This window comes from Mustela nigripes, chromosome 2, assembly GCF_022355385.1.
Source record: "Mustela nigripes isolate SB6536 chromosome 2, MUSNIG.SB6536, whole genome shotgun sequence".
NCBI lineage: Eukaryota > Metazoa > Chordata > Mammalia > Carnivora > Mustelidae > Mustela > Mustela nigripes.
Genome location: NC_081558.1, coordinates 58,867,651 through 58,893,101, shown reverse-complemented (window position 1 = coordinate 58,893,101; position 25,451 = coordinate 58,867,651). Strand labels below are relative to the sequence as shown.

The window sequence follows — 25,451 nt, the reverse complement described above, 5'->3', positions numbered from 1 at the left end:
AGGTGTCTGGTTTGAAGGGCCATGTTGGGGCACTACGGGACGGGGCCTGGGGCTGGGAGGCCTGGGACTGGGCCTGGGCTTCTAGGTGGCTGTAGGCAGCCCCCGCAGGGAGGGGGTCCAGGCGTAGGGCAGGGCTCTGGGGGAAATCCGGAGTCTTGATATGAATCAGTTGAGTTGAGACTGGGTCTGGAGATCTGGGTCCTGCTGCTGCCCCTTGCCTGCACCCGGGCCCTGCCCTCCTGACCTTCTTGTCCCCTGCCTCCTGGTCATTGTCCAGGCTGGCCTTGCCAGGCCTGGGTGGATGGCTGCCAGGGTGTGGGGATTGCCTTGTGGCCCAGCCACTCTGTGTCCCTTCTTCCTGGCTCACTGGCTAGGTCCTTGTTTAATTTTCAGAATAGCTCTGATGTGGGGAGTGGTGTCTGTCATCCCCATTTCACAAGTAGGGACACTGAGGCAGAAAGAGGGTCAGCACCCCACCTCGGTTGTACAGTTGGGGTTGTCTGAGCTGGGGCTGAGGCCTAGGCAGTGTGGGTCCAGAGGCTGTGCTGGGGGCCTTCCTGACGTCTCCCATGGCTGATGTTGGCCTGGGCCTGCCAGCTTGAGAAGCTGACAGTGGGCTCTCCCTGTGCTGGCTACCCGTCCCAGCAGGACAGGAGGTTTGTGGAGCTGGCTGCGCACAGGTTGGGGTCCTGTGCACAACCACCTGTGGGGGTGCTGAGGCTGGGCTGCTGTGGGCCCTCACCTGGCACCCCTTCCCCTTGGGCGGCTCCTGGCCCAGCCCGTGGCTGCCTCCTCCTGTCCAGCTCAGGGCTCAGCTCTTCCGGGTCTGGTTTGACTTAAGCCTGCCTGCCTGGCCGGGAGGCAGCTGAGCGGATGTGGGGGGTGGCCTCGGGCTCTCAGGAATGCAGCCCTCCCCATCGCCTGCAGCCCTGCGGCAGGCAGCCTCTGGCCCAGAGACATAGCGCCCCACCCTGGCTGGCCGCCCTGGGCCCACACAGAGCAGGGGTGTTCGCTGCCTCTGCGGCCCACCCCAGCCAGTGAGGCCTGCCCTGGCCTGTCGTGGAGGGGCAAGAGAAGGGTGCTGGGCTGAGTCCCAGCCCCAGGCAGAGGTGGAGAGGGGGGCTAGCCACTTGGTTACAGCCAGGGAGGGTGGGCCTGATGGAGCAGGGCTGGCTACCTTGTGCCCTGGGAGCTTACCCAGGACCGGCTGAGCTGGGCAGACGCTGCCTCATGACTCCCATCTCTGGAAAGCCCCCTGGGTCTTTCTGTTAATTAAATACATTTGTTTGGTAAAAGCAACTAAAAATACTTGCAGCATTTCAAGCTGCAGAGAAGTGCTGGCTAATTAACGCCCGGTTTGTTTGGGATCTGGAATATATTTCCATGCTGTAGAGATGCCTGCCCTCTTGCCTTCTTGTGGGAGTATACCCCATTCCAGGACCCTGGCTTGGCCCCTCACTCCAGTGCTGCTTCCCTGCCCCGGAGTCTCCCAGTTACACTTCTCAGCCACACTGGACATGTCCCTTTCCCTGGAAGGCCCCTGCTGCCTCATCATTCCTTCCTACCCTCTGCACAAATAGCCCTTCCTCTGGGGCACCCAGCCTGGCCCTAGGAAAGGTGGGGCACCTGCCAGGGGCTCCCGCCACCTCTATGCCAGACTTGGCTGTGCAGCTGGTGATGGGTGGTAGTGGGTAATGGTCATCCCCATAGTCTCTGTTGACTGTTAAAGAGGCTAGGGCAGGACCCACCTATGGGGCCATAGTTTATCCTACGCAGCCTCCTTGGGGTGGGTGGAGGCTTCAGCCTTGTACTTACAGGCCAGCCGGGGGAGGGGCTCCAGACCCCTGCCCTGCAGTAGGTGTGGGGCTGGGGCAGAAAGACTTTAGCACAGCCCCACTCTGGCCCTTCACTCCACAGATCCTGGTGGACCTGGCAAACCCCAGTGGCCGGCCAGCCCTGGCCTATGAGAGCGTGGTGGCCCAGGAGAGCAGCCCCATCCTGCGGGACCTGGTCCTCAGCCCTGACCGCCAGTACCTTTATGCGATGACAGAAAAGCAGGTGGGTGGCCTGTGGCCAGACACGTGGGGCGGGCATGGATGGGGGGCTACCTTCAGGGTGCCGGGCATGGCTGTCATTGATCTACTTCATCCATACTGGTTCTAGATTTTCCCCCATCAGCGTTGGAATTCCCATCCCCTCCCTGAACAGTTGCACATTCTCAGGAACAGTTATTTGAGTAAGTTTTATCAGAATACTGACGTCATCCGAGGGCTGAGAGTACATGTCTGGGGCGCCGAGTTCTTGGGCTGAGGCCCTGCATGGCCCTGATCCCATCTGCCCAATTGGGGCTTCAGGCAGCTGTCCCCATGGGGTTGGTGCCTGGCCTGGCCCCCCTGGTCAAGGCCCATCCATTTGTGTCCCTGGCATAGCCTACTTGGAGCCAGCCTCTGCTCTTGTCAAGCTGGTGACCCCTTGGCCAAGGGGGTGGGCAGGTGGGGCAGTCTAGGATGGGTTTGGTGAGGCCAGGCCTCACTCGTTGGCCAGCTCTCATTTCTCCTCTGCTCCTCTCCTGGCCATCAGGTTATTCCAGCTCTCGGAGGATCTCAGGGCCAAGCAGGCGAGGTCAGGGTGAGCAGGACCCAGCCTGCAGCTGTGCTTAGGATTGGGGCTGACGCTCTGGTGGGGAGCTCAGAGTCCAGACGGATGGGGGAGTGACTCTGGCTGGAGCTGTCGGTTCTTCTCTGGGTAGTTCACTTGCACCAGCTTGCTTGCCTCCTGGCTGCTGTCTCCCAGGGAGAGACCCAGTTTGTTTGGCCTGACTTGGCCAAGTCAGGGTCACAGGACCGCCGTTGAATAGACCGTGCTGGAGAAAGGCCAGAGATGGAAGCTTCCCTCATGTAGGGGAATAGGGCCCGGTATAGCAGACACACAGTGATGGTGAGGAGGTGGGCTGGCAGCAGTCTCTGGGAAGGGCCTTGCGGGGGCCTGAAGCTGAGCTCCCCGTTCTGGCAGGTGACCCGGGTGCCCGTGGAAAGCTGTGTGCAGTATACATCATGCGAGCTGTGCCTGGGATCACGGGACCCCCACTGCGGCTGGTGTGTCCTACACAGCATGTGAGTGGATGGGGTGCAGGGGTGGGCTGCAGGGCCCTGGCAGTCTCTGATCTGGGGGGACCCTCATGGCCACACTGTGGCCGTTGCAGCTCCCCTGTGAGTGCCCCTGGGTCTCCCCTGGGCGAAGTTGCCTGGGACTGGCTAAGTGATGGCCTACCCACCTTCACCCCAGTAAAGACAGGGTACCAGGTAAAGCTGCTGGGTTCCTCCAAGTGTGGGTGAGGATTACCCTGCTGAGCAGGGGCTGGCAGGCTCGGGGTGCCCCTCTGGCTGCCTTCCCCCCACCCAGCCATAGCACCCTGTGCCCGCAGCTGCTCCCGGCAGGATGCCTGCGAGCGGGCCGACGAGCCCCAGCGCTTCGCCTCAGACCTGCTGCAGTGTGTCCAGCTGACGGTGCAGCCTCGCAACGTGTCGGTCACCATGTCTCAGGTTCCGGTGAGCACGGCTGCCCCAGGGGCGGGGGCAGGTGATGGGGGGAAGGGGGACCTGTGGGGCCTGCTCACCGAGGCCTCCTGCCATGGGGGGTCCCAGCTCGTGCTGCAGGCCCGGAATGTGCCCGACCTCTCGGCTGGTGTCAATTGCTCCTTCGAGGACTTCACTGAGTCTGAGAGCATCCTGGAGGATGGTCGGATCCATTGCCGTTCACCCTCTGCGCGGGAGGTGGCCCCCATCACGCGAGGTCAGGGTGAGTGTTGCCATGGCCTGGGGCCGGGACAGCCCCTGCAGTCATCCTTTCAGTCAGGGAATAGGCATGTTTCCTGTGGGGTGGCAGGGGAAGGAGCAGGTGACGGCTCGGGGTGGGGATCGCAGGTGCCTGCCAGCAGATGCCTGCACAGGCGTGCCTGTGCACGTGGTGGCAGGCAACGTCCTTGGCGAGGCCGTCCCATCGTGGGCTGGCGCCCTGGGTTCCTTGGCCCCAGGTGGCCCGGTGAATTGGGCCTACACTGCTTCTGCAGGAGACCAGCGGGTGGTCAAGCTTTACCTGAAGTCCAAGGAGACCGGCAAGAAGTTTGCGTCCGTGGACTTTGTCTTCTACAACTGCAGCGTCCACCAGTCGTGAGTGTTCTGGTCCTCCTGGCCCTCCTGGCCTGATACTCCTGTGCGGCCACATGGGCAGGGGCGGGTTGCTGGAGCCAGGTACCTGCTGCTCAGGGACAGACAGGAGTCCAGGTCCGCCCTGGTGGTGGTTGACAGAGCCCCTGGGGGCACAAAGAGCTGAAGTTGGGCGTTTCCCTGCTGCTGCCCCGGTGTGCTTGTCTTGGGGCCTCAGAGGAAGAGCAGGGGAACCGGTGACCTGTTATGCGTCCTGCCATAAGCTGGGGTCCCGGGCCTGACCTGGAGGGGACCCAGACTGGAAGGCCCCTGAGGGGTGAGGGGGGTGGCGGGAAGGCCCACGCAGGCTGTGTGGTTCAGCCACGGAGCTGGAGGCAGCTGTTTTTCAGCGGGGCCTTTGTTTATTGACCTCCAGACTGACTGTCCTGGCTCTTCGTGGGTGCCCACGGGGGACCCAGGTGTCGGTGTCAGCCAGCTTCCTCTCTCTGCCCAGGGCGGCCTGGGGTTTCTGGAGCAGGGGGCAGTGCTCAGAGCCGGAGGGGAGGGAAGGTCTCTGGAGAAGCAGGGTGGCCGGTAGGCTGGGAGGTCCTTGAGAGAAGTCAGAGGTGGTTTTCTCCAGGTGAGGTGGGTGACACAGGTGCTGCAGGGATGATGCAGGGATGACAGGGTGCCAGCCACAGGAGTTTGCATGGGCCAGAGCACAGCAAGGGCCCTGTCCAGGCCTGGGGACATGGGGGCGTGAACTGGCCAAGCTTCTGCCAGGCAGAGCTTGCATTCTCGGTGGGGAGGCGGCTGTCCACGACTGGTCTCTGAGGCCCTGTAGCGATGGCTTTCCTCCTGAATTGAAGCTGAAGTTCATTGAGCTTGGAATAGAAAATGCATTTCCACATCTGCTCCGACACATTTCCCAGCACTAATTGTCACGTGTGGCTTGGCATAGCCAGTGGTCACCTCAGTGGACACTGTAGGCTTTAGGCGTTTGCTTTGTCAGCAGACACTGGGGTGGGCTGTCAGGTGTTCTGAGTCTGGAAGAAAAGCAGTGAAGTGAGAGGGAAGCACCAGGCGGGCCTCTCTGAGCAGCGGGAGGAGCAGCCAGTGCAAAGGCCCTGAGGTGGCATTGTGATCTGCTGCCAAAGAACCAGCAGGGAGCTAGTGCAGCCCCATGTGGCCACTGGGTGGAGGCACAGGCTGCCCCAGTTTCACTGCTCTGCCCTCTTCCCGCAGCTGCCTGTCCTGTGTCAACGGCTCCTTCCCCTGCCACTGGTGCAAATACCGCCACGTGTGCACTCACAACGCTGCCGACTGCGCCTTTCTAGAGGGCCGTGTCAATGTGTCTGAGGTAAGGCCATCCGGGAGAGCTCAGGGTTTCAGAGCTGTGGCAAAACCCGAGAGCTCCCATGGGTGGCTGAGATGCTGATCTCATGGCTCATGGTGTTAGGGACATTCTCTGAGGCTGTGTTGACCTGAGCCCAGCCTGGTCACTGGCTCTACTGTATAGCCTTCCAAGAAGGCCTCAGAAGAAGACCTCTAGTTGGAGGCTACAGACCAGAGAGATGCCCAAGGGATGACACAGGGAGGGGACCATCCACCCAGTGCAGTGGGAGCCCACAGCGGGAGATGTCTGGCTCGGCCAGTGTGGAAGTCCTGGGGACCGGCATTGTGTGGATGAGGGAAGCCTTCAGACTGCCCAGCAGTGCGGCTGGTTGGTTCTTGGAGTTGTCTGAGGTACTGCGTAGTAATTGATAGTAATTAGGTAGTAATTATTTTGGAGCCTGGGCAAGACACTGACTTTATTTATGAACAGCCAGGCTCTCAGAACCAGGACAGGCCGACCTGGGCACTTGCCAGCGGGGAGTGGGCATGCAGGGTTCCCCAGGCACAGCCTCAGGGTCCAGAGCTGGGCTCAGAAGCCAGGGCCCTCGCTCTGGCAGTGGATGGCAGTCCCGTTGGTCAGACAGGGCAGGAACGTATGGGTCCAGCTGGCTGTGGGGCATGGAGGGAGCAGAGGACATGCAGCCTGCCTCGGGCCATTCCTCACAGAGCCTCCTCTGGCCAGCCTCTACGGTCACCCTCCGGATCTTTGTTTGTCCACTCACTGGTGTAATGTCGCACATGACAGGACAGGGTAGTTGTTGGGGGCAGCCCAGGGGTAGGCAGGGACCTTGGGCGTTTGGGTCAGGGGTGGTGTCTGTGTGAGCAGGTGGTGTGAGAGCCAGGACAGTGGGCTTCCCTGGGAGCGTGGCTCATGTGGGCATCTGGGCAAAGGTGCCATGAGGGTGGCAGGGTCATGGGCAGCAGAAAGCTGCTTAGTGACCCCACGGAGGGCTGTTGTGGGCCTCAGTGGAGAAACATAAGAGGGCCCTCCTATAGGGTGTGCATATTGAGGGCTGGGTTGCAGGCAGTCCTGGGGTCCAGGGAGGTCGCTTAAGGGAGGGACTTACCCCACAGATGTACCCTCTTTAGCTGTAGTCCCAGGTTCTATGGGGACTTAACTAAGGAGTGTGACGTGGGCCAAGCTGGACCAGTCTTGTTGCTCAGAAGGCCTTGGACTCCTCACCCTCACCCTGCTTCCCACCTTTGGTTCTGGTTTGGATCTTGTGGGGTGGCCCCTCAGGAGCTGGGTGTCAAGGCGTAGCCTGAGCCAGACTCTGGCCTGATGCAGGCACAGAGGCCACACCCCAAGGGAGAGACCGGGGCCCCTGGGCAACAGAGATGGTGTCTATAGAGGGAGTTGTGAGGCTAGAGGGTGAGAGGAGCCCAGTCCTGGTGGCCAGAAGGAGCCAGAGCTGCTGGTGGTCCAGGAGGGGCAACCAGGGGCTGGGGAGGCAGCAGGCAGATCCCTGGGCTCGGGGGCTGGCTGGGGCACCTCTTTGAAGGCCAGAGAAGCACTGGTGTGGGTGTGGGCCCCTGAACATATTAACGGTGGGCCCTACGTATGTGTCCTCATCACCCGCCTCTCCCCATTGGTGCATCCCTGCAGACCCAGCAGTGAGCGGTCAGCCGGCCAGGCTTTGCCTTGCCGCAGCCCAGGTTACCTCCTCAGGCCCCCACAACCTCGGTGGAGCAGCCCAGCCCAGGCCCGCCTGGGGAGTGCTGCAGGGCTTGGGGATTACAGCCTGTTTTCAGCATCTCTATTTAAAGCCCAGCTCAGCGTAGTTCCCGAGGGGCCTTCTCCTCCCAAGGCTGCTGCCTGCCGTGCTGCAAGGGAGCTGGGCCATTGCATCAGCCACTGTTGCCGAGATGCTGGCCCTGGGGGCCCGGGATGTTTTCCTGCCCAGCTTTGGCTATTTTTACATGCTCTCTGGGCCCCCAGCTGGGAGCTCCTAGCCCAAGCGCCCCACACGCTCCCTCGGCTGCTTCTGCCTCAAGGGCCTTTCCAGCTGTGGGCCAGATGGGGCCCCCTCGGTGGCCGATTGGTGGGGTGGGTCCTTGAGCCCTGCGAGGGCACATGGGCACACAGTGGGGAGGCCACAGCCCAGTGGGTACAGAACCCAGGTCTCCCGCCTCCAGCTTGTCTAGCTCATTCTGAGTCCTGGGTCGCCCAGTGTGTGAAGCAGGCTCAGTGGTGCTCGCAGGCTCTGTGCACAGAGGTCGAGGCCGTGGGTAGGGCACGCCATGCTGGTGGCACCAGCCCTTCAGCCGAAGCTTTGTCGCCCCCAGGACTGCCCACAGATCCTGCCTTCCACCCAGATTTACGTGCCAGTGGGTGTGGTGAAGCCCATCACCCTGGCCGCTCGCAACTTGCCGCAGCCTCAGTCGGGCCAGCGTGGCTACGAGTGCCTCTTCCACATCCCAGGAAGCCCAGCCCGCGTCACCGCCCTGCGCTTCAACAGCTCCAGCCTGCAGTGCCAAAACTCCTCGGTGAGGCCAGGGGGCTGCCGGGCGCCCCATGTGCTGCTCAGCCTCACGGCCTTACGACCTGGTTTCTGCTCTTAGCACAGAGACAGTGCATGGGCAGGTGTGGCCGGGATGGCTCAGAAGGCACCCCCGATTGTGTTGGGGTGTGTGTCGGGGGTGGGCTGCAGGGGGATGTGCTGAGAGCTGCCCAGATACCTGGCGGGAGCACATCGTAGACATGGGAGAGGGTGACTTGGGCAGACGAGGTGAGATATGCACACATGGTTTTGCATGAGCTCTTCCAGCGTGGGCAAGGCAGCCAGGCTGCTGTGCGGGACGCCCGTGTGCCAGCCTCCCCTGTGCTTCCTGAAGGGCCGAAGTCAGGGCCACAAGGTCCAGGCTCTCGGCTCCTTTTCTGCATCCGGCCAGACCCAGAAACTGTCCACAGTGGCTGACATGGCGCATGGTACCCGGCCCGAGGGCTGGGGAGCAGCCATGTTTGGAGTCTGGAATCTGCTAGGGTAACAGTTCAGAAGCCTTTGGTCAAGTCCAGTGAGTTGAGCAACAGCGATTGCTACAGACCCACATCCTTCTCTGGTGGATGGGGGTAGTGTTGCACTGGTGGTCCTGAGACCAGCCTCAAGCTCTCCCCGGGCGGGCTCTGTGACGGCTGGCAGGCCTGGTTTCCTCATTGTTCAAGAAGGGAGTCATTAGGAGAGAATTCCAGGGGAGAGGCCTCTGGTCACAGGTGTGGCCGCCTGCCATTGGCGGTGGTTCCTTGGCCAGCAGTGCCTTGTGTGTCTGGCAGGGCAGGCTGGGGGTCACAGCAGCCTCCTGGGGGCAGGGGGCAGGTCAGCCACCTAGCCAGGCCCTTGTGGCCTGCACCTGGCTGGAGAGGTCCCTACACCTTCCTATCTATCCTGTCCTTCCCATCCCATCTCCTGATCTGTCACGCCCACCCCCTGCTTCCACCCCAGCTGCCTCCAACCTCTCTTTGCTCTCCAGGAGTCTGTGCGTACCTCTACTGCCCTGTTTCTCTGCCATCCCCCCGTCTGTCCCTGCTGTCCTGCCTTCCTCCTACCCTCCCCAGCCCACATTTGTCTTTCCTATGATGGTGTTGAAAGGGAAAAGGGAGTACTAGGGAATTTGATAGGATCCAATTAAATTCCTGCAGATAAAACAGTGATGAATTGCTTTGGGATGGAGTGGAGGTCTTCAGCTGCAGAAAGTGGGACACAGCTGGGAGTGCTGGGCCCCAGCTCCCCAGGGAGTGGTATTGTCCCCAAGCCCTGCCCAGCCTGGGGGGTGGGAGGGCAGGGCCTTCCCTGATGCTGCTTCCTGCCAGGCCAGGGCTCAGGGGCACACGTCTTAAACCTCGGGGCAGTCCTGGTGTCAGGATCACTGAATCCATTCAGCAGACAAAGAAGCAGGTTCCAAGGGGGCCAGTTGGGAAGTTCTGGTTCTGTGGTAGAGCAGACTGTAGGGGGAAATGGAGGTCACCCTGGAGGGTGTGCCTCATGGGGCTACTGGGGACAGGTTTGGCTGGAGAGCGGGGATTCTGGCACCAGGAAGGAAGCCCTGTGTGTGTTGGGGGTGTGTGCGTGTGTGTGTTTGCGGGGTGGTAAGCCAAGGCAGAACTGGGTGTGACAGCTTAGCCATCTCGGCTGGCTGGCAGGTGGGCAGCTCTGGGATTTCCGGCTCCAGATGGGAAATGCTATTTTGGGCAGGCAGAGCCCCCAACTCTGTCCTGTCAAGCCTGTTCTGGGGGGCCAGTCCCAGAGATAGCCAGGAGAGGCAGGGAGGCCCTGCCCCACCACCCTGGGCAGTGGCCTGTGACCCCAGAGTCTAGGCTGTGTGTATAGCCTGACCACCTGCTCACCTACTGCCCACAGTATTCCTACGAGGGCAATGATGTCAGCGACCTGCCTGTGAACCTGTCGGTGGTGTGGAATGGCAACTTCGTCATTGACAACCCTCAGAATATCCAGGGTGAGCTGGGCAGGGTGCCTGGGGCTCGAGGGGGTGCTGAGGGCAGGCCAGGCTGACCGTGTCCCTCCCCATAGCCCACCTGTACAAGTGTCCAGCCCTGCGAGAGAGCTGTGGCCTCTGCCTCAAGGCCGACCCACGCTTCGAGTGTGGCTGGTGCGTGGCAGAGCGCCGTTGCTCCCTGCGCCCCCACTGCCCTGCCGACTCGCCTGCTGCCTGGATGCATGCCCGTCACGGCAGCAGCCGCTGCACTGATCCCAAGATCCTTAAGGTAGGCAACCCCCCAGCACCTCCAGCCCCTGGCCGCCTCCCGCTCCCTGCCCGGCTCAGCCCGCGGTGGCGGACTGCACCGGCGTCCCAGCCTTGGCATCTCTGCAGCTGTTCCCTGAGACGGGCCCACGGCAGGGGGGCACGAGGCTCACCATCACGGGCGAGAACTTGGGCCTGCGCTTTGAGGACGTGCGGCTGGGCGTGCGTGTGGGCAAGGTGCTGTGCAGCCCTGTGGAGAGCGAGTACATCAGTGCTGAGCAGTGAGTGCAGCCTGGTTAGGGTGGGCAGGCAGGGGTGCCCTGGCACCCAGGCTGGACCCTGCAGCCCGCTGAGGCCCCTTGGCATCCTGCAGGATCGTCTGTGAGATTGGGGATGCAAGCACCGTGCGGGCTCACGATGCCCTGGTGGAAGTGTGTGTGCGAGACTGTTCCCCCCACTACCGGGCCTTGTCCCCCAAGCGCTTCACCTTTGTGGTAAGCCTCACCTTTGTGGTAAGCCTCTCCCCTGCCCCCCCCCCCCCCCCGTGGCTAGGGGCTAGCTACAGGGCAGACTGAACTCTTGGTCCTCCATCAGTCCTCTCTTCCAGCAACACCTCTGTTCTGGTCTCCCTTCCCCTCCTTGTCTCTAGGTCCCTCCTGCACACTTTGGGCCCTGCCTGTGGGCTGCATATGAGAGCCCATGTGCACCCAGGGCCCGGGAAACGGCTGGAGGTGTGAGCAGGCCTCTGGCCGGAAGGGCAGGCCTTTCCTGCAGCTCAAGGAAGTCCCTTCTTCCCATAGACTCCAACCTTCTACCGGGTGAGCCCTGCAAGAGGGCCTCTTTCAGGGGGCACCTGGATTGGCATCGAGGGCAGCCACCTGAATGCGGGCAGTGACGTCGCTGTGTCTGTTGGGGGCCGACCCTGCTCTTTCTCCTGGTATGGGCTATAGATGTGGAGTGGGGGGCCAGGGCAAGGCCTACCTTCCTGGGTGGTGGTTGGTTCAGATGGCTGCATGCCCCCTCCCGTTGCCCAGGAAACAAGGGGGGTGTGGAGAGCCAGGCTGGGGTGATCACTATGGAAACCAGAGGCGGAGAGTGTTACCATGGAGACAGGCTACCTCCTAGAGTGGGAAGGGCAGGGCAGGCAGGGTTGATGGGTGGGCGGAGCCTGGACCTGAGGGGCAGGCACAGCTGCCCTGTTTTGGGGTGAAGGGGATCCCTTGGGAGCACAAGTATTTAAAAAAAATTCTTAAGAGAGGAAAAAAAAATCTTGACAAAAGCCTTGAGGCTTGAAGTGGATAATTTTAGATTAGGGATGATAATGGAACGGCCCTTTAAATATTTTCCTGTGGTAATTATCCGCTCTCAGACTAATTATTGGTGTTTGCAGCCTTGCTGCAGGAGTGGACCCAGTGGCAGGGGGCCTCTGCTGCGCTGAAGGAGCTGAGGGGACAGGGGCCCAGGTGTAGGCAGTGACTGACTGCTGCTCACTGGGGGTCACCAAGTGCTCTCTCCACCCTGGCCAGTTCATTCAGTCTCCACATGGCCCAGGCTTGGGTTGGCTCGATTATTCTATCAGGAGACGGAAGGAGGGGTGGGAGTAGCGACCATGTGCCTGGCTCACCTTAGTGGAAATCCATGCTGAGCGTGGCCCTCTGGGAGGTACACGCTGAGCCCCTTGGAAGGCCTGGCCGGAAAGTGGCTGGAACAGTCAACGGGTACCTGAAGCGGGTCCCGCTGGGGCTCCGTTTTACAGGTGGGCATGTGAGGCCCAGGAAGTGCCGGTGCCTTGACTGTACCGCTGTTGGTGACAGAGCCAAGCTATTGAGCCTATCTTGTAAACAAGCCCCACACCTGTGTCCTCACCGCCCCTCCTGGCTTCTCTAGGAGGAATTCTAGAGAAATCCGGTGTCTGACGCCCCCTGGGCAGAGCCCCGGCAGTGCCCCCATTGTCATCAACATCAACCGCGCTCAGCTCACCAACCCGGAGGTGAAGTACAACTACACGGAGGATCCCACCATCCTCAAGATCGACCCTGAGTGGAGCATCAACAGGTGGGTGCCCCTCCCCCACAGCCCACCGTGAGCCCCCAAGACCCCATCTGTGCTGTGTGGTCCCTGCTGACACAGGGTGGGGCTCCTGCATCCACCTCTCTTTGTGCTTCTCCGCATGGGCGGGTGTGTGGGGGGCGGCGGGGAGCAGGACCCACATGGGTATGTGAAGACCCGGACTGTTGCGTTTCCTGGATGCAAGAGCCCAGTTTTTGTGTTGGTCACAGACACAGATTGTCTGCTAAACTCTGGGCTGCTGGGCTCTTCAGAAAGATCAGACAAATGCAGTGAGGTGCCCAGAGTCAAGGCTCTCAGGACGAGGGACCGTGTGCACCTTGAGACGTGGTTGGTGCCATTGGAAGTCCAGTGCACAGGGATTCTAACCTGCCCACCATCTTTGGGGAGCTCGACTGTTATGTCTGGCCCAACCTGTGTGTGTTGGGCCTGGGCAGAGCTTCCCCCCGCCGTGACCCCCTACCCATCTTCCAGCGGAGGGACCCTCCTAACGGTCACAGGCACCAACCTGGCCACCGTCCGCGAACCCCGCATTAGAGCCAAATATGGAGGTGTCGAGAGGGAGAATGTGAGTCCTTGTGGGATCCCTAGCAACTTGTGCCACTGTGGGGTGGGGGAGGGGGTACGGAGGGGGTGGATCCTGGGGAGGGAAGGCGGCAGCCACTCGTCCCTGCTGGGGCCTGACTGTGTGGGGAGCATCCAGCCCAACATCTACACCTGTGTCCCCAGAGCTGCCTGGTGTACAACGACACCACCATGGTGTGCCGGGCCCCGTCGGTGGACAATCCCACGCGTAGCCCCCCAGAGCTGGGGGAGCGGCCCGACGAGCTGGGCTTCGTCATGGATGACGTACGCGCCCTGCTGGTTCTCAACGCCTCCTCTTTCCTCTATTACCCGGACCCTGTGCTGGAGCCACTCAGCCCCACGGGCCTCCTGGAGCTGAAGCCCAGCTCCCCGCTCATCCTCAAGGTGGGCCCCCATGAGCCTGGGGTTGGGGGGCCTGAGGGGGAGGGCTTGTGGGGCCATGGGGCTCTCTGGCTCACCCCCACCCCTGCAGGGCCGGAACCTCCTGCCTCCTGCGCCCGGCAACTCGAGGCTCAACTACACGGTGCTCATCGGCTCCACACCCTGCGCCCTCACTGTTTCAGAGACCCAGCTGCTGTGCGAGTCACCCAACCTCACGGGGCAACATAAGGTCACGGTGCGTCCAGGCCCACCCAGCCATGTTCTGGCTCCAGCTCTGGTCTCCTGGGCCCCACCTGCCTTCAGCCCACTGACCCTGCCCCACCCAGGGCAATCCTGACTCTATGGCTAAGCCCCAGACTTGCCTCTGGCCCAGAGAGAGGGCAGTTCAGCTCTTACTCAGCCCTGAGGGCCCCTGGTAGGTCCAGCACCTGCCCTGAGTACCCATATCCCCACCTGCTGCCCGCTCCAGGCCAGGGGCAAGTGCCATGGGTCTCTCAAGGGGCCTGGTACCAGTGGCCTCTGGAGCTTCCAGTGGGCAAGGGACCTCCTGAGTGGCCTGTACCCCCACCCCCAGGTCCGGGCTGGCGGCTTCGAGTTCTCGCCAGGGATGTTGCAGGTATACTCGGACAGTCTGCTGACCCTACCTGCCATTGTTGGCATTGGCGGGGGCGGGGGCCTCCTGCTGCTGGTCATCGTCGCTGTGCTCATTGCCTACAAGCGCAAGTCTCGGGATGCTGACCGCACCCTCAAGCGGCTGCAGCTACAGATGGACAACCTGGAGTCCCGTGTGGCCCTGGAGTGCAAGGAAGGTGCGTTGTCAGAGTCACAGGCATGCGTGCATGTGTGTGGGGCAGGCAGTGGCTTGGGGAATAAAGGGGTAGGCTTGCTGAGGCTGCCACCCCATGTGAGCTGGGCCCTGTCCTCCCCACAATTTGGCTCGGTATTCAGCCTTTTGGTGCCTTTGCTGTACAGGCGTGGGCAGACAGGTGAGGTTCTGACCAGGGCCTGCATCTAGGCCCTGGGGTTAGTCTGGCCTCTGTGGATGATGCCAGAGACACAGACCCTGGAGCCACAGAGCTCGTGTCTGTGAGCCTGCTTGGCTGCAGGACCTCGTGCCATGTAAGACACATGACCTTTTCATGTCTCAGGTTCCTTGTCTGTAGGATGGGCATGGCGATTCTGTCCCTGGGGTCAGGCACGGCACCAATGAGCCGGGGCCCTCTTTTTAGGCCCTGAGTACATAACACACCTTGGCCGGTAGAGGTCTTTGTCTTCTAGGGGCTGTCCTGGGAATAAGGCTTCAGCCTAGCCTCCTATGAGGGGCATGTGTCCCTTAGGACCCTGCTATGTGAGTGGTGGAGATCAGCTTAGGGCCTTCAGTAGAGAGACATCGTGTGGGCTTTTGTGCAGGGTGAGTCTGGGGCGCAGGCTGGCTTCCAGCATGGCCAGCCTGGACCCTCAACTTCATCTTCAGCAGCCTCTCCCTGGGATGCCCGGATGAGCACAGGGGGCAAGCTCAGCCTTCCTGCTGGGCCCGGCCCCACCCAGTCCCTCATGCCATGCCTGCTCCCACACCCCCCTTCCCTAAAACCTGCTCTCCTGGCAGCCCCCAGTGAGAGTTGGCAGACCCCAAGGGCAGGAGTGGGTACCCCAGAGAAGGGGATATGTCCTGGCAGGCAGGGGTCGCCCCACCTCCGTCCCACATGACCCAGAGAGGCCAGTGTGCCCCAGGCCCAGGCTCCTCCCCGGCAGAGCAGATACTGCTCTCCCTGCCCATGCACCGAGTGTACTGCTGCAGAATGGGCAGAAGAGAGGCAGGCATACATGTCGGGGGCTGCAGGGAAGCCTGATGGCCTAGGATGGAGACCCTGGGCTGTGTGGTGGCCACTTGAGTGGGGACGGGTTTGGCTTCTGTGTGTGCTGCAGGCTCTAGGCACTAGACAGTAACCTTGCGTTACTGTCTTGCGTTGATGGCCAACCTTAGACCTGCTTAGCTTCTCTGGCTGCTGCAAGGTGTGGCACTGCAGGGCTGGGTGACCTGGACCCTGGGCCAGCCTGGGATGGCCCCTTTCTCTTCATGGCTCCTGGCTTGCCGGGGCGGTTGCAAGGGGTGGATGGAGCCACACTCATGGTCACTGACAGGTGAAGGACCTGTCATAGGGGCTAAGAGCAACCTCAGACATTTTGCAGATGCTGGCCATAGCTCTGGAAGGCAAGTGGTGGGAGAGTTCCTGTTTGGGGCATGAGGAAAGGGACCTGAGCAGGAAGCAGGGTGTGAGGCCCTGGGAATGGCTGCTGCATGGGGACCTCGTGCCTGCAGCAGGCCTGACATTGGGCTGTTGGTAGCTTCATGGGGATTAGAATGTCCCATCCGGTCAGGACCCTGGCCTGTCTGAGAACTGAAAGGTCGTGGACCAGCCCAGCCATCCCGCAGGTCACAGGCAGGTGTGTGAGCCTTGTGTGGGAGTCAGGTGGCCTGGATGGGGAGCTCCGTGGACAGGGAGAACCTTGGGAGGGGGCAGCTGTATGCCGCGGCCAGCACACAGGACACCTTTATCTGCCAGCATGGCTTTGGGGGCAGAGGCCAACGGGTGCTGCAGGACCAGCCAGGCCGTGATAACCAGGCGCTCGGCAGCAGTGCCTAGGAGATGAAGGTCCCGGCTCTTAATTAAACCTGCCAGTCGGCCCCTAGCCTGCCTCGCGTTCCTCTGGCTCCTGATCAGATAGTGCCTCCCCCTTGGAGCTGCAGGGCAGACACCTCACAGCTCTGGAATGTTCCATTGAGGCCTGCCCTAGCCCTGCCTGCTTTTGTTTCTGAAAGAAACAGAGCTGCTCCAAGCAGGGTGGGCGATGGAGAGGGCCCAGCCCGGTGGGTGGTGGTTGTCAGAGTGGAGAGCTCAGGGGCCTGGAGAAAGCCTCCTGTCTCCTCTCCCTGGCCACATCCTCTTCTTCCCGGCAGCTATGGCCTGGGACCCAGGGCGAGTGATGTGTGCCCTTAGGTAGTAGAGGAATCCGGCCCCCAGAGCTTCCCTGCCCCCCAGTGCCAGGGTTAACTGCAGGAAGCCCCTCTCAGCCCGGCCCCAGGCATGCCACCTTCTCTGCTCTTGTCTGGTGCCTCCTGTGACCCATCCGAGGGACAGAAGTTTTGTCCACATGTCAGCGTTGGAAGGCCTGGGGGTTTCCTGAAGGTTACCCAGCCAGGGAGCAGCAGAGCCCGAGTTCAAGCCTAGCCCTGAGGGGGTGCTGCTGGGGCTGGAGGGGTACCTGCCTTGACACCTCGTGTGGCTGCAGCCTTTGCAGAGCTGCAGACAGACATCCATGAGCTGACCAACGACCTGGATGGTGCCGGCATCCCGTTCCTTGACTACCGGACGTATGCCATGCGGGTGCTCTTCCCTGGGATTGAGGACCATCCAGTGCTCAAGGAGATGGAGGTGGGCTGTCGGCTGGAGCTCATGGGGACGTCTGCCTGCTCCTGGGACCCCTGGGAGATGGCCCAGATAGGTTGGAAGGGCCCCTGGGAGGCAGGGCCCTCGGCTCCCTGTAATGCTTCTGCTGTGGTGGGGAGACGGACCTGGTAGGGGCCTGGGGCGGGGCTGGCCCGCATTCCAGCCCATCGCCGTGGCTGGAGCTTAGGCTCACTGGAGCCTGCCTCTGTTCCAGTGAGGCCTTGGGTATGTCATGTGCCACAGTGCCCATTCACTGGGCCTGGCTGCTGGCTGTTGGGATGCTGAGCTTCGTAGGGCAGGGGCTCCGCTCTGTGGGCTGGGAGGTGGGGGGCCCTGCAGGAATTTGCATGGCTCTTTGGGGTAAGTGTGGGGCTGATGGCAGAATGGTGGCCCTCATGGAGCTGGGTTTTTGGTTTGTGGAGCTGTTGACGGTACTTGGGCTATGGGCGTGAGCTTGCTGAGAGGAAGAGGGCTGGACCTGAAGTCCTCTAGGGGCTCCCCAGAGGCAGGTAGGTGCCCAGTCCTCAGCTAGGAATAGGCAGGGGCTCAGCAGTCATGCCATCCAGCCAAGGGCATCCCATCTCTGCACGCTTTGGATGTGGGGGATCCCATTCCCTGTCACAGCTCTGTTGGTGGGATAGTCCCTCTTGAGCTCTGCTGGAATGGGCCTTCCTGTCACTCTGGCTCAGGCCTGGATAACCAGGGCTGCTCAGCAGCTCCCCATCCCTGGGATGGCTGCCACGTTGAGGGCTCCACGTGCTTTATCACGTCTCTTTCCTGATGTGATCATCTGCTGTGTCAGACTGAATGTTCTCTTAGTTATGAGTGTATTCTACTTGGGTCTTGTCACCTATCTGCCTGGGCTGGCAGCAGTGGCACTGGCAGCTTCCAGCATAGTCTGGTGGGGAATCTTCTGTTTTGCTGTGCATAAGAGAGAGAGTAGGGTCCCTGGAGCCAGCCGTCCCTGCACTCTACCCCCTTTCCCCACTTCCATGTCACATGTCACAAGCCTCTTTCTCTTCTGGACTTTGTTGTCCTCTGTGGCGTGGGGACAGTGATTTCTGTTGTGAGTGCAGACTGAGACATGGCTGTGCTTTGCTGGTGCCCAGCATATGGGGCATTGAGTTCAGTTTTCTCCTAGCTGTGGGGGAAAGGCTGCAGGAGATGGTGGTTCCAGGATCCGACTGCAAGGAGAGTGGCCCTCGTTCTACACATTGCACTGACACTGGTCTGCCCCGGTCCCTGCCTGTGATGGGCTTCTCAAGTAGTTTTCTGGACACATTCCCTCTGCCGAGGACAGTTGAGGCCCCAGGACCTGTTAGGGCAATGTGTCACTCTCTTGCAAGGCCCCCCTCTGGCCCTGCCTTCAGCCTTCCTGTCCCGCCTCTCTTGTGGGACCTGGGTGCCCCTCCGGGTCTGAGTGTACCCATGGGTTGCCCCCTCTCCCCCAGGTGCAGGCCAATGTGGAGAAGTCACTGACGCTGTTCGGGCAGCTGCTCACCAAGAAGCACTTCCTGCTGACCTTCATACGCACACTGGAGGCCCAGCGCAGCTTCTCCATGCGGGACCGGGGCAATGTGGCCTCGCTCATCATGACGGCCCTGCAGGGTGAGATGGAGTACGCCACGGGGGTGCTCAAGCAGCTTCTGTCCGACCTCATTGAGAAGAACCTAGAGAGCAAGAACCACCCCAAGCTGCTGCTGCGGCGGTGAGCCCAGACTTATGCCTGCGGACATGGGAGGCCGAGCCAGCGTGTTGGGTGCGGGGACCCTGCCCCAGGCCATGCCACTTCGGGCACCCAGCGGCACCAAGCCAGAGTGGTCCCACTCAGAAGCTGGGCTTTCTGGGGCAGAGGGCTGGGGGTTTCCAAGGCAGCCCCTTCAGCGCCCTTGGTGGCGGTGGGGCGGGCACAGTGGGCTGTGGAGTCAAGCCCCCACCCCTGTCCATGTTGTGCCCCCAGGACTGAGTCAGTGGCAGAGAAGATGCTGACCAACTGGTTCACCTTCCTTTTGTATAAATTCCTGAAGGTAGGTGGTGGCTGAGGAAGAGGGAACATCCGAGATGGGGTGTTGGGCAGGCGGATGGGCTCAAGGGCATTAGAAGGGAGAGGGACGGGCAGGGGCGGGTCTCAGCAGGCACTCCCCCAGGATGTGTGTCCTGTTAGCCTCTTTCCTCCTCCTCCTCCTGGAGGCTGACCACTCCTCACCCAGCCCCGAGGCGGGGCAGACACCCTAGAGGTGGTGAGCATTTGGCTGAGCTGGAGTTTGGACCCAGACCCACGTCTCAGTGGCTAAGCCCATGGCCTGGGGCCAGGGATGGAGGGGATGTTTGGGCAAGGGCTTCTGTGTGGCCAGCACTGGCCAGCCCCAGCCTTGGGGGCTCTTGTTGGTGACTTTATTTTGCGAGAGGGTGGCCGCCTGGGCCTTCTCTGTTGCCTGGACAGGCCTCCACCCTCAGAAGATGAGCTCTGGAGGCCCATGGCCAGCCTCAGAAAGGGGTGGAGGCTAACTACGGGTCCAGGTGGGTTTTGTTTGGGGTGTGAGTAGTGAGATTGCTTACTCACCATTTAGAAATAAAGGTGATTCAGACATAAATGTCTGTCTTCCCTTAAAATCTGAAGGCTTGGCAGGCAGGCCCATAGTCTTGAGAGGTGGAGGGTGGCGGGGCCCCATTGTGGCCCAGTGTGCGTGCTTTACGTGTGCTCCTGCCTCGTCTCTGGTGTCTGGTTGAGGCCCTGCAGGTGGCCAGGGTCATAGGCAGTGGGGCCCAAGGGCCATGGTATGGGCTGGCACAGGTGGACTGGGGCTCACTTAGACTGCGGTTGCTTCTTGGCTGTGGACCTCAGCTGCCGGGGTTCTCACTGAGTCGAGGATAGCGGCGGACCCTTGGAGGTGCCTAGGGCATGGTCTTACCCTGAGTTGGGGGGAGGTGTGAATGGGGCACAAGGGCAGGTAAGAAGGGGCAGGAAGTCAGGTGGATGAGGGACTTGAGCACAGGTATGAAGGAAGGGAAGGAGTTAGCCAAACAAGGGGAGAAAGGCCCTAGAGGTGCGTGCCAGCTCCAACTGGGGGGAGCCAGGGGAGCCGAGCCAGGGCTTGTCCCGTGGGGCCCACGATGGGAGGGGATAGCAGCACGCTCAGAATCCTGTGCACGTAGCAGGTGCCCTATAAGCACGTTACCGTTGCACAGAACTGGTAGCCAGTGACAGACTTGTGCCCATCTTGTGGAAACTCGCTTCTGTGCTGATTGCAAAGGGTACTTACATGCTTGTAAAATGGTGCTCTGTAAGCCAAGGGAAGCCCTGCCTCTGTTCCTCCCTGTCTGGACCTGACTCTCTGCCCCCAGGAAAAGGGGGCTCATTCTGACATCTGGTCTGAGAAGCTGGACTTGCTGTGTGAGTGGGACTCTGGAGCCACAGACGGACGGATGGAGTGCATGGGCCTGGTGCCATCTGAGGGTTGTGCTTTAGAATCGCCATTGGGGCTTGCTTTGTGGAGGGGCGGAGACATGGGGGATAATGAGTAGAGGGACAGGGACAGGGAGGCCACGTTTACTCAGAGCACCACTTCTTCCAATTCCTGTTTGCCCCTTCACCATGCACATGAGGGAACGTACTGGGCCTGAGGGGATGGCCCAGGGCCACGAGGGGGCAGGTGACCATGCTGGGACTCCCTGCCCGTACCTGCTGTAAGGCCAGGTGTCTGAGACTTGCCTGGGCTGCCTTTGTCCACAGCAGAGACCTTGGGAGAAATTTCTGGTTGTAGGGACAAGTGGAGGCAGAGGCTCTGAGGCGAGGACATGCTGAGCTGTTGGAGGTATAGGCAATGGTCTTGGTGGCCACAGTGTGGGGAACCAGAGGGAAAGTGGTCAGAGGCAGGGGCAAAGCGGACTTGTGCCAAGTGCCGGGGGCCCCCTTCAGGGCATCTTGGCCATGGACTTCTGTGTCCCACAGTGCTGGACAGTCGCTGCTCTAGGTCAGTGTGTCTGCACCCATGGTTGCATTGGCTTACTGCCTTCCAGTGATGGAAGGAGGGGCAGTCCTCTGCCTGCCGGGCTGGGTCCCAGCTGGGTGGGCCTCCAACATCCAGCTTGCCACCTTGGGCAGTGCTGTGAGGCCTAGGGTCCACAGTGCCTGGGGCTGTGGGGTGGGCCCAGGAGCCTAGGCTTTGTCCTGTGTGTGGTGCTGGCTGCTCCTCTTGGGCTCCGACAAGCGGGGTTCTGGAGCACAGGCAGGAGGCTGTGGTGCTGGGCCCACTGAGGCCTGAACTGGGGAGAGTGTACCAGCCTGGGTCTTACTTGGCATAAACCCAGCTTGGCCACGAGGCATTTCTCTCCATGTGCTCCTGGCCCTAGTGGTTGAGGCCGCGCTAGAGTTTTCACTTGGAAGCTCATAGGGGCAGCTTGAGTGGCCCATTTATTCTCTTGCACTGTCTTCATGGGGCTTTCAAACCAGGGTTCCGCTTTCCTCTTTCATTGCGGGAAGCTTGCACACAGCTGTGTGGGGGGCGGGGGGGAGCAGAGGCGGAAGCCCCCAGGTATCCTGGACACTGCCTGACTCACCTGCCTGCTGCAGGAGTGCGCGGGGGAGCCGCTCTTCATGCTCTACTGCGCCATCAAGCAGCAGATGGAGAAGGGTCCCATCGACGCCATCACGGGCGAAGCCCGCTACTCCCTGAGTGAGGACAAGCTCATCCGGCAGCAGATCGACTATAAGACCCTGGTGCGTGCGAGCCCAGCCATCCCATGCAGCCCTGCCCTCCCCGTGCCCCCTAGTGCAGCGTGTGCCCCTGGAGAGCCAGGGTTTGATACGGCCCCCTTCTCTGCCCGCAGACCCTGAACTGTGTGAACCCCGAGAACGAGAACGCACCTGAGGTGCCAGTGAAGGGGCTGAACTGCGACACGGTAACTCAGGTCAAGGAGAAGCTGCTGGATGCCGTGTACAAGGGTGTGCCCTACTCCCAGCGGCCAAAGGCTGGGGACATGGACCTGGGTGAGCCTGGCTGCGGCTTGGCAGTGGTGCCACTGGGGGGCTCCGGCAAGTTAGCCATAGGGGGTTCTGTGGGAAGGGCTGTGCTCTGGGCTAGCTCTGGGAAGTTGCTGCTGGCCAGGGTAGAGGGGAGAAGCAGGAAGTCCATTTCAGGAGCCACTGTCCTGCAAGGGAGAGAGGCAGGGAGTGGGTTCCCATGCACCGTAGGAGCTGAGAGGCTGTCAGAGCTGGCATCGGGGGCCACTTGGCTCATGAGCCAGACAGGGGCATCTGCAGAGCTGGAAGGGCTAGAGCAGGCAGCAGAGGTAGAGGGCCTGGGGGTCCCGTGGTAGCAGTGACCAGAGAAGCCAGAGCTGGGGCCTTAAATGCCAGGCTGAGGAGGTGGGCCCAGAGCCCTGGAAGGCAGGACATACCCACAGCAAGGTAGCTGCCATGGGGCGGGGGTAGGGCTGCCAGAGGAGGTGTGGGCGGGGCAGGGACACAGGACCTCCCTGCAGTGGTGTGTGTGTCCTGCTCAGAGCCAGAGCTGGGAAGGGAGCTTAGCCTCGAGGAGGGGAGAAGCCTTGTGTCTCCCTTATTCTGCTGTTCCAGGCCTCTCACTGAGTGTCCACAGGGCACCCTGTCCCCTCAGGGCCTGTCCGTCCCCTCTGCTGGGAGAGGCCAGCATCTGGCAGAGGGAGCAGTAGGTGGGAGGTGCCTGCCCCAGTGGTCCACCCCTCCAGCGCTCTCTTCCCTGCAGAGTGGCGCCAAGGCCGCATGGCCCGCATCATCCTGCAAGATGAGGATGTCACCACCAAGATCGACAACGACTGGAAGAGGCTGAACACGCTGGCTCACTACCAGGTGACCCCCGCGACTTCCTGACCTTCTGGCCAAGGCTTGGCCTCTCTTCCCGGGGCTCCGGGGCAGTGCAGGAGCCATCGTCCAGGCCCCTCTGAGCAGTACATCCCAAGAAGAAGATATAGGGGCCCACACAGCCCTGCAGGTGTACTTCTGGGGAAACTGAGGCTTGGAGCAGTGAGGCGACTGGAACTCCAGGCTCAGAACCGGAATGGGGGTGTCCTCTGGGACTGATGAGGGGTCACATGTCTCTTGGTTCTCTGCCTGCAGGTGACAGATGGGTCCTCGGTGGCCCTGGTGCCCAAGCAGACATCCGCCTACAATATCTCCAACTCATCCACCTTTACCAAGTCTCTCAGCAGATACGGTGAGCGGGTGCATGGGGACAGCAGGGCCCGCAGGCCAGGACAGGCGCCTCCCCACGGCTCCCTGCACAGGCTGGGATGGGGCTTCTTTGTGGCTCGTCACTTGGAGAGATGGCTTTTCCCTCCAACATGGAGGCTCCCTTTCCCCAGATCATGCATTAGTGGTCCTTTCTGCCATTGCCTCAATGTCTCTGTCTGTCCCCAGCAACCCAGGGCGGTGGGGCTGTTGACTCTGCAGTTTTCAGCTCGGATGGGGGAGCTGCCAAGGCCGCCCAGCCAGCAGCAGAGTGGGCATGGGTGCTAGGCATGGAGGGCACCCCACTGACGGCTGGGGTCCCCACAGAGAGCATGCTGCGCACAGCCAGCAGCCCCGACAGCCTGCGCTCACGCACCCCCATGATCACGCCCGATCTGGAGAGTGGCACCAAGCTGTGGCACCTGGTGAAGAACCACGACCACCTGGATCAGCGGGAGGGTGACCGAGGCAGCAAGATGGTCTCAGAGATCTACCTGACGCGGCTGCTGGCCACCAAAGTAGGCTTTGGTGGGCGGGCGGTGGGGACGTGGCAGGGACACCCAGGCCCAGGCCTCAGAAAGCCATGGTCAGAGTCGACCCCTTCCCCTTGGCATTATCCTATGGCCGCACAGGCCTGGGTGCCTGAGATGGCAAGGGGGCAGCCCGCTGGCCCTCCTGGAGCTCTATGCCCTCTCCTGCCTGCAGGGTACGCTCCAGAAGTTTGTGGACGACCTGTTCGAGACCATCTTCAGCACAGCGCACCGGGGCTCAGCCCTGCCACTGGCCATCAAGTACATGTTTGACTTCCTGGACGAGCAGGCTGACCAGCACCAGATCCACGACTCTGACGTGCGCCACACATGGAAGAGCAACTGGTAGGTTCCGGAGGGCCGGCGTGGCGGGTGCAGGGGTGTAGCCCGGGGGTAGGGGATCGGGCTGGGGAAAGTGGGGGCTAGGGGGGCTGGCCCCAGGGACAGGTTTGCCCAGGTGAGGATAGAGGCCCCCAGGCTCACCATACCCATGCTGAGGCCAGCCACCTGAGGGGGGGCCTTCCTGATTCACCCATCTTGGGGGCATCTGCCGCCTCCCCGCCCAGGTCCTCTGCTCCGACTTGCAGGACCTGCCTTAGGGGTGGGAGGTGGACACTTGTGTGTGTGTGTGTGCCTGTGCATTCACGAGTGTCTCTGGGTGTGCGTGGCTGTGTGAGGGTGTGTGAGTGCCGGCTTGTGTGTGAGAAGCTGGAGCAGTGGAATGGGCCATGCTGGCCGGCTGCAGTGAGGAGGACAGTGAGAGCCAGGGCTCCTGAAGCTCTCTCCCCGCCCCCCTCCCCACAGGGCCAACAGCCACTGCCCACACTGGCTTTCATCTCTCTGAACTTGACCTTGGGCCCACGGCACCATTCACCCTATCCTTACAGGAGCTCCCGTGCCTTTGGCCTCTGGCCTCTTCCTCCCTTGTCCCCTGGTGACCTTAGCCCTCCTAGGACTCTGAGATCTACACGCTACTGCTTCACAAATCTGGGATGGAGCCTTGACCCTTGTTGGGGCCTCCAACTCCAGCTGTGCTCCGTGAGAGGGTTCCATGGGGCACTGGAGAGGAGGCAGCATCGTCTAGGGTAATTTTCTGTGATGATGGAACATTCTAGATCTGGGCTGTTCGGAGCCTTGGCTAGCAGCCATGTATCACGGAGTGCAACCAAAAATCTGGACTTTTAACTTCATTTGGTTCTTTTTTATTTTTAAAAGACTTGTGTTTATTTATTTGACAGAGATTGTAAGTAGGCAGAGAGGCAGGCAGAGAGGGAGAGAGAGGAGGAAAAGGAAGTAGGCTCCCCACTGAGCAGAGAGCCCAACTTGGGGGCCGATTCCAGGACCCTGGGAACATGACCTGAGCCGAAGGCAGAGGCTTTAACCCACTGAGCCACCCAGGTGCCCCTAATTCTTTTTAATTTAAACAGTTAACATGGGCTAGTGGCTTGTGCATACCTTAGCTGATGGCTGTCCCAGAGGGGGATTTTAGATGAAGAGGTCAGCTCTCTGTGGGGCTATGTCTCCTGGACTCCTTCCCGGTCTTGCTTCCAGGGCCCATCTGGGTAGGAGGGGTGAGCCAGCCCAGGTTTGACCTGCCTTGGTGGTGAGCCTTCTCCTGGAGGGGAGCCTGTCTAGGTGTGAGCCAGCCCCAGTGGTGTGCCTTTCATGGGGGTGAGCCAGCCCAGCTGTGTGTGTGACCCTGATGTGAGCAGGCCTGGGAGGGCTGTGGCCATGTGCAGGGGGAACCCAAATGTGAGGGGGCACTGTTGGGTCTGTACATCTCATCTATGTATGCCTGAGGATGCGGAGGGGCTACCCTTCAGGAGGTCCTGGGAGGTAAGGATGTGCTCACCAGGAGTCCTGGCTCTCAGTTTCCCTACATCTGTGGACATCCATGACCAGTGTGAGGGTCGGAGCCAGGAAGACTGCAGGCCCTTAAGATGGGCCCTTCCCTGTGCCAACCGGAAGGCCCTGTCTGACTGTGCACCTGGGC

The 25,451-nt window shown here is 61.2% G+C and overlaps 1 protein-coding gene across 1 annotated transcript in view; it reads left to right on the top strand.

Annotated features, from left to right (window-relative positions):
* Positions 1–25,451, top strand: part of PLXNA1 (plexin A1) — a 49,545-nt gene that overhangs the window by 18,425 nt on the left and 5,669 nt on the right. Inside the window, exons 4-29 of the mRNA XM_059390460.1 lie at positions 1,918–2,058; positions 3,013–3,113; positions 3,425–3,548; positions 3,645–3,798; positions 4,070–4,169; positions 5,391–5,505; positions 7,827–8,027; positions 9,896–9,992; positions 10,067–10,260; positions 10,368–10,519; positions 10,612–10,732; positions 11,039–11,175; positions 12,126–12,293; positions 12,780–12,873; positions 13,035–13,274; positions 13,363–13,506; positions 13,846–14,080; positions 16,563–16,705; positions 18,172–18,428; positions 18,681–18,747; positions 21,294–21,440; positions 21,551–21,710; positions 22,447–22,550; positions 22,818–22,914; positions 23,256–23,446; positions 23,634–23,803. Of these exons, the coding sequence (XP_059246443.1) occupies positions 1,918–2,058; positions 3,013–3,113; positions 3,425–3,548; positions 3,645–3,798; positions 4,070–4,169; positions 5,391–5,505; positions 7,827–8,027; positions 9,896–9,992; positions 10,067–10,260; positions 10,368–10,519; positions 10,612–10,732; positions 11,039–11,175; positions 12,126–12,293; positions 12,780–12,873; positions 13,035–13,274; positions 13,363–13,506; positions 13,846–14,080; positions 16,563–16,705; positions 18,172–18,428; positions 18,681–18,747; positions 21,294–21,440; positions 21,551–21,710; positions 22,447–22,550; positions 22,818–22,914; positions 23,256–23,446; positions 23,634–23,803 (3,854 nt within the window). The remainder of the gene's footprint in view (positions 1–1,917; positions 2,059–3,012; positions 3,114–3,424; positions 3,549–3,644; positions 3,799–4,069; positions 4,170–5,390; positions 5,506–7,826; positions 8,028–9,895; positions 9,993–10,066; positions 10,261–10,367; positions 10,520–10,611; positions 10,733–11,038; positions 11,176–12,125; positions 12,294–12,779; positions 12,874–13,034; positions 13,275–13,362; positions 13,507–13,845; positions 14,081–16,562; positions 16,706–18,171; positions 18,429–18,680; positions 18,748–21,293; positions 21,441–21,550; positions 21,711–22,446; positions 22,551–22,817; positions 22,915–23,255; positions 23,447–23,633; positions 23,804–25,451) is intronic.